Genomic DNA, 7897 nt, shown 5'->3' with positions numbered 1-7897 from the left:
TTAAGGTAACATGCAAATTGGAAATACCGGCCCCTCTAAAAACAATGCTACAGCCAAAGTGCTCTCATGTGACCTTCCCATTCGAGGTCAGGTGTTAGTTGTTGTTTTGGCCGGTGTGTTCTGATTCACTATTCTCAGAGTAACATGAGTTGCCAGGATAGAAACAAATTGGCCCCTAAAGCACAGTGAGCTGCTGCCAGGGAAACAAGTAGATGAACTGGACCAACTGGGATTGTACTCTTAATTCCCTCCGACGTAAAGGGCCTTGTCATCTTTCGAAAAAGCTCAAAGACCATAGCTGTTCTCAAACACGGGTAGATATTTGAGTTGCATTTGAAAGACAGAAGGATTTAAAGAGAGCTGGTTTATAATTTGCTACATTCTCAAAATATAAAGCGCTCCGCTCTACTTGCGCTCTCGTAATGTTCAGTGTCCTCACCCTGTAAACCCACGTGAGCTGTTGTCTGGGAAGATGGGCCGGGCAGAGGCTTCTCAATCTAAATAGAACAGTATTTGGACTGCAGTACCAATTTAAAACATTTGGTGTCAGTGTTACATATTGTACCTTCAAAGTGTCAGTGACCACTCGAAGTGTTATTGACAAAAAAGACAAACTTGTTTAATAGCCCCTTCTCCAGGAGATATCGTTATCGAACAAACACTGTTGTCGCTCATAACGCTATTTATGGATCTGCCTCTTTTATGTACCAGGGCACATGAAGCAGTCCTATCATCACAAGTACTGGCCTGGGGTAGGCCAGTAGACCCTTAGTACCTAAAGCTGCAGACAGTGTTTTCAGCGACCTGGGTTCTTGCTGTCCTACGTTGATCGTAGGAATGCGGTTTAGTTAGTCAAAGCATCGTGAAAATCCAGGTGTGCACATTACAGTCGTTGGGGGCCGGGGATTGGTGGGTTTAGCTGGGCCATTCAGAGAAGTTGTCACAAACCTAAAGCTCAGCTTTAGGGGAAGTTACTGACAGATCTGAACTATTTTTGTTGAAACGTCATGGTTTATCAGTACAGATCATTTCTGACACAAAAGGTCAATTCTTAAAGTACCTACCATAGTATAGATAAAACCAATACTTTAAAGGCAATACAAGGCAATGTATACAAAGACCAGGGATTTATTATGGCATTTTTCCACCACCAGATAAGAGTCAACACATTGCATTGGTATGGGATCCACATATCAAACTAAATTATGAACCACTCCTGATCAAGACTGAACAAAAATACACCTCTGAATTTGGTCATCATCAATTTGAAACAGTTTCTTGTCATTAATAATACAATGTCCTCCCAAGCAAGAGAAGAAACAAACGTCAACAGCGGACTGGCAATACCCTTTTTTAGTAACACGACCACAGACGGACAAGAATCAGTGTCAAAGCATCTCCATCGTACCCAGTCGAAAAAGTACCATGTCATGATGAATCACACACATGTACACGGGAAAACATAGGCCTATGTACAGTACAGCCTCAGAGATCAGACATCAGGATAACGTGTTACAGGAGAGCTGTGTCCATGTTCACTCGCTCTCTTTTTCTTCTTCTTCTTTTTCCTCGCCATATTTTCTCATTCCCTGCGGCTCTCTCCCTCGCAGTCGAGCTGAAGTGTTGATGAGTGTGAACACTTTTTTTCCTTTTTTCCAAGTTGCTCCCCGCAGAACGGGCCTTTGAGGGGGTGTCGGGACAGAAGGAGCGAGGAACGTGCGTGCTGCCATCTTTTTTTTGGTGAGTGTGTGATTAATTCTTTCGCCGCGACGGCGCATGAAACACATGGTTGGCGATCGTCACCGGGATCGCGTCCCCTCGCTTCCCGTTTGGCGGGCATATGCTGCCGACACCAGGCGTGCACGGGTGGCCTGGCGCCTCTCATTGGTCGGTTTGCTTGTTGATTCATTATTTCTTTCTTTGAGTGTCGAGAGTTCAATGGCAATGCCAGAGTTTGTCCAACGCTGGATGAACACGTTGTTCCGTCTGTGTAGCATGGGAGGATGTTTTATTCAGTGTTGTTTGAATACGACTGAATAATAATGGAAAACAATATATCAGCGAAGCCTCTTATTGTTTAATGCTGCGTCAGAGAGGGACTACCTCCGGGGCTGAAAACACTGCCACTATAGGCACATTTTTGAATGAAAGGAAATTAAAGTATAGCCTCTTCAAGACCGCCTTGGTCCGGCACTAAATAAACCATCTTGCGTATGTGTGTGTGTGTGTGTGTGTGTGTGTGTGTGTATGTGCACGCGTGTATGTCTATGAAGCCTGGCAGTGAAAAGCCGTATCTTTTCAGGAAAGTCACAAAATATTAGTCTCCAAGATAACTGTCTTGAAAGGGTGGAACCTTGTAGCAGCCCTCCTTCCCTAGACACACAGACCCAAGCCCCTTCAGGGAAATAAACAGTCACAATTCGTGGGGGTTTTGTCATGATTTGCCAATCCAAACATTCTTCCAATTCTGAAGGGGTCCATGTTTAAAAAAAAAAACAGCATTCAGCCTATTACTGATTCGTGGGAGGAGTCTTCCCCCCACCGAGATGCACCACCAGACTCCACCCCCTCACACATGTATGTCCTACGACTAAACACACACTGTTATATGCATCGTCAGACCTCAGCCTAACCTCAGAGGAGGACCACTGCCCCCCCGCCAACCACCTCCCGGTCCCATGGTCTGTTTGAAAGCTGCCGGTTGTCTCTCTGTACATGGTCCACGGTCACCGTCCGTCCAAATCCTCCTGCTCCACGGTATACAACCTCCTAGGAGAACAGCAGTGCAGACACTACAAAGTATAGACATTGTTTGTTAAGAACGACTCGACGTAGGTGGGGGGAGGGGGTTAGAGAGGGGGCAGAGGACTCACTGACCACACAGGTACACGTGTGTGTATGTGTGTGTTGGGGTGCATAACAGTCACTGGGGTGAAAAAGGGTTCTTTTTCTATTCACATGTCGTTGTCTCTGTTTGTTTGCGCGTCAGACGGCGGCGGCGGCGAGCGTGAAGGCATCAGGGCTTCCTCGGCGTCCTCTGGACAAGGGTTCGTCTGCTAACGCCGCCGCCGCCGCCGCGCAGCTCGGTGCTAACGCAACAAGGACCACTGCTTCTCTTCCTCTCTCGCTCACGCTCTCTCTTTCTCTCCCTCTTGTGATTTCTTCAGGTCCTCTCTCCCCCCCTCCCCCCCATCCCATTCAAAGTGGGTGGAGAGGACGGGTGGGGGGAGGGGAGTCATGCGCGGTGGTCCCTACGACCCGTCGCCTCCCTCCGACGAGCTCTCCGCCGACGCCTGGGGAACCTCCCCCGTGGGTGACTGGGCGGTCCCCGGCCCATCTGCACGCAACACACACACACACACACACACACACACACACACACACACACACACACACACACACACACACACACACACACACACGGCCAGACACGCGCACAAACACACGCATACCACACAAACCAACACAAACTTAAAGGGTAAAATAAGGACTCACTTCCTAGCGCTGTTCTGTCAACATTGTTCACAGAGTACAATGCCTCCAATGATCACAATGCTAATTGCGATCAGCATCTGCAACCACAATGTTGTTATGTTGCTCATAGAGGAAACTAGTGGAAGACGATGCATCCTGCATCAAAGCTTCGCGTTCAGAACAATTTGTTTATTAGATTCATCACAATTTCCCTTTAGGGAACAACAAAGTCTATCTTATCTTACAATATTATAATACAGTACTTCCCCTTATCCTATTTCAGTGTAGGAACTGATGTTGTTGTTATTTGACCCGTAGTTAATTTGCACAATTGTTCGATATCAGGTATATTTACAATTACTAACTAACTAACTAACTATCTATTCTATAGAATTAAGAATATATGGCATAACAATTATGGACTCTGTAAATATGTACGCGCCACAAATGAAGATCTTTCTGTTAAAGTAATCCACTCATCACACTAGATATAGAACATATAACTTTATATACAATACTATTTCATGCATTGAATTGTGAATCCCTTGTGACACACCATTCCAGCCCTTACTGGACCAGACTCATGTCTAGCGGGAGTCTGGGCCCCCACCGGCCCCGACGCCTACCTTTGAGGGAGAGCTCGGCCAGCTTCAGGGGTAAATCCGTGGGGCCCACGCCTGCCGGAGAACCCAGGATGTCAGGCAGGGCGTTCCGCCGGCCCGATCGCCCCGAGGTGGCAAAGTCCAGCACCGGCTCCACCTCTGTCATCTCAGAACCCGGCCAGAACCTGAACCATGGGGTGTAGAGCGAGAGATTAGGCGAAATTAATTGATGCAACGCATGCAAGATTATGATTTCAGTACAGGGTGTTCAGTATCCGAATATGGCAGTGAATATCCGTCTGGCCTTGGCTGGGCATCGATGGCTCATCTTTTAACTTGGTTATTCTGTCTATTTCAGCTAAGGTTTTGCTCGGATAGCTCAGACGATCGCTGCACCTTCCTCGGGTTTTGTAAGCCGAAGCTGCTCCTCGTGCTGATTGGTCATCTCGTTTGACCATTTCTGGTCAAGGCCGGCCTGATCGGCAGGGGGAAACGGAGCGTGACCTCGCAAGATGAGGAGGGTCTCACGAGGCGAGGATTTTTTTACCGAATTTTGGGAAGGTATCACGCCACAGCCTCAAAGTGCAATGAAAAGTGAGGTAGTCAGGGTACATCCACATGTCCAAACGCTGCCAATAAAACGCAATCTATCTACAATCTTGTCCTCAGTCACTGGCATGAGGCATCCTATCACCACAAGTACGGGTATCCGAAGCCGAATGTATGGGAATCTTTGAGCAGAGGGCCAGTTTCACCACTGCGGCCCGATTACTGCAGCAGCTTCAAATTGTCGCACATCATTTTAGCCCCACTTTAGCCTACCTTTGCAAGCTCCTAGCTTCTGAAAAAGTATTTGTATCATCGCTCTGTGACTTCTTGTCTGTGAAAGGTTCTACATAAATACAATTTACCTACTTATTTACTAACTTATTCACATACTCACTAAATAAGCGATGGTGAAAATGGGCCTTTATCTGAAGTGGTTAAGACACACTTTTGAAGTGCTGGCGTGCATGATATCCCATTACAACTCTTCCACAGCATAGACATGCATGCATGTGTGCGTCGCGTATCTCTGCATGGTAACCGCCACTCGTGTCACTGACTTATCATTAAAGATATAAAGATATCTCCACAATACCGAGCATAAGCACCTCCTTAACCCGTTTCCACTCGTGTGATCGTGTGGGAATATCCACATGAAAAGCCCAGTCTGTCTGCTCACATAGCAACCAGCAGCCAGGCAGCCAGCTCTGGGCTACATTGATGACAGGCAGAATTACACCCCCTGTCAGACACACGCACGTGCACACACGCACACACCAACATGCACAAACGTACGCAGGACCCACAACAAGGGCATGTGCAAAACAAGTGTACACACACACGCGCACAAACCCAGACCATTACACTAACGCATAATTGTGCACAAACATACACACACACACGCCGTAATAAACACACACTACAGCACACACACACACATACACACACATCCCACAACACGTGTGTGTGTGTGTGCACACACCACAACAAACTTGTGCACTCACACCCACACACACATATGCACACACACACATAGACACACACTCAGTGAACTGTTGCCATGGCGACGCAAAGAAAAAGCACCTCTGGTAGGCAAACATAGGAGTGTCATCCTTTCACCGACTCACTGTCTCTGCCCCTGCACCCATCGCTCTCTGTCTCCTCGTTCCTCCATAACCTCGTCTCTGAGGGGGGACGACTCTCTCTCCTCACCAAGGAGCACTGGTGGCATCAGAGATCATGAGCGATGGCTGTAAGCGAGCACGCACCTTCAGGTCCGCAGACAAAGCTTTGTGGTCACACGAAACAGGCGTGCACGGAAACACACACACACACACACACACTAATACATTCACCTATTCACATTCACCATTTATACCACAGAAACTCACACAAATGGAGATCTTCACGCGAACACACACATACACACTTGCACATAGAGGCCAACACACCAACACACACAGACTTACACACACACGTGGAGACCTACACACACGTACACACACACACATGTCACTTCAACCCCTGAAGAGGGGCTGAAGAGGTAATGTAAACTCTGACCTGGAAAACCAAAATTGGCGTGCGATACTATGGAGCACTGGCGGGTGTATTGTGTCTCAGGAGCGGTCACTTCAGTCTCCGGTTTCATCGGTTACATAAGCTCTAACCCCTTTCAATTGCTCCGGTGCTGATCACGCACGCTGCTCCCGTCAACAATGACAACAAATCGAGACGACGTATTGTGTCAACAGCACAATGTTGCCAGGATACCATGCTAGCCTACTTTTTGTAGGTTTGTGCCGGTAGAACACACTAAAGACTGAAACCTAATGCAGCGCGTTCGACAAAAACCCTTTTGTGCCATCAACCTCCTGTCCCTTCCACCCAATGTCTAATCCCCGGCTCTCATCTGCCACTCCTCCCTGCTAAAGGAGTCGGAGTCGAAGCTGAGTCCGTTTTTAAGATGATAGCCTAGCTCCATTCGAAGAACGCACGGCCATGTTTTACAGTAACGCTAGCAGTCTCATGTGGTGTGTAATATTTGAGCAGCATACTGCGACACACTATTATCTCTCCACATTCACCTCTCAATGTGTCTGTGTGTGGATGTTTGCGAGTGTGTGTTGTATTGTTCTTTTGTCTGGCTCCCCAGAGAGCCGTTCAGGACAACATGGGTGCTATGTAATCAAGTGCGATAACCCTCAGCTGAATGGTGGCGCGCTATGGGCGGCCCCCAGACAGGCAATGCATGATGGGAAAATGAATGAGGCCAAGCGGAGCCGACAGGCAGCGGGCAGCCGCGTTCTGACAGGATGTCGGGGAGGCTGTGCCCACCAATCAGCATGTCTAAATAATATCCTCTCTCTCTCTCTCTCTTACTCTCTCTCTCTCTCTCTCTCGGTTTCTATTTGCTTCTTTCTCTGTTTCGCTGCCTCCGTCTCCCTCTCTATCTCTCTGTCTTTCTCTCTGTCTCCCTATCCCTCTCTAATCTCCATTCTGTTTACTCTAAGTGATTGCAGTGAAATAGACGGTTCTGAAATTCAATGAGTTGAATGTGTTTTGATTCTTACACTAGCAGTCATGTACTCTTAAGGCTCTTCATGGAGTAGGTATGCAGCTTGTTTTGATGCACCTTTATGTTTTATTGTTTTGAAATAAAATACACAAAGCCTTAGTAGGATTTGTACAACTAACAGGAAGGGGAATATTGGCATCAGGTTGATGTCAACCCTTTCTCTTCAGTGCCTTTAGCCAGAGGATGTTCTAGAATCAACAGATGGACAGGAGCTGGAGAGAACTGGATATGGAAATAAAGTTGAACCTCTCTCTGTCTTGTGCTCTGATACAATTAGCATTTGCAAATAGCCATAGCCTTTCCCCCTCCCTATTGGTCATGAAAGTCAAACAGCATGTCTGGCCGTGTGTGTGTGTATGTATATGTGTGTGTGTGTGTGTGTGTGTGTGTGTGTGTGTGTGTGTGTGTGTGTGTGTGTGTGTGTATACTATGTGTGTGTGTGTGTGTGTGTGTGTGTGTGTGTGTGTGTGTGTGTGTGTGTGTGTGTGTGTGTGTGTGTGTGTGTGTGTGTGTGTATGCTCGGTGACATTTCACCGTACGCTCAGGGTTCAGCACCACGGAGAGGGGAGGGTGGGAGTGGAAAAATCAAAGAGGGAGGACAAGGGCGAGGGAGGGCGAGACAGGGAGAGACTGGGAGGGAGAGAGAGAGAGAGAGAGAGAGAGAGAGAGAGAGAGAGAGAGAGAGAGAGAGAGAGAGAGA

At 47.6% G+C, this 7897-nt stretch overlaps 1 protein-coding gene across 3 annotated transcripts in view; it reads right to left on the bottom strand.

The window, feature by feature from the left end:
* Positions 1 to 1110: 1110 nt before the first annotated feature.
* LOC115535780 (cAMP-dependent protein kinase inhibitor beta) overlaps positions 1111 to 7897 on the bottom strand; it is a 14325-nt gene continuing 7538 nt past the window's right edge. For all 3 annotated transcript variants that reach the window (XM_030347258.1, XM_030347260.1, XM_030347259.1), the window contains 2 exons: positions 4101 to 4261; positions 1111 to 3337 (listed from right to left, as the gene is read on the bottom strand). In XM_030347258.1, coding sequence (XP_030203118.1) covers positions 3252 to 3337; positions 4101 to 4261 — 247 coding nt within the window. In that variant the 3' untranslated portion in view covers positions 1111 to 3251. The remainder of the gene's footprint in view (positions 3338 to 4100; positions 4262 to 7897) is intronic.

The sequence above is a fragment of the Gadus morhua genome, chromosome 22 (assembly GCF_902167405.1).
Source record: "Gadus morhua chromosome 22, gadMor3.0, whole genome shotgun sequence".
Lineage (NCBI taxonomy): Eukaryota > Metazoa > Chordata > Actinopteri > Gadiformes > Gadidae > Gadus > Gadus morhua.
This window is presented reverse-complemented; position numbering and strand designations above follow the sequence as displayed.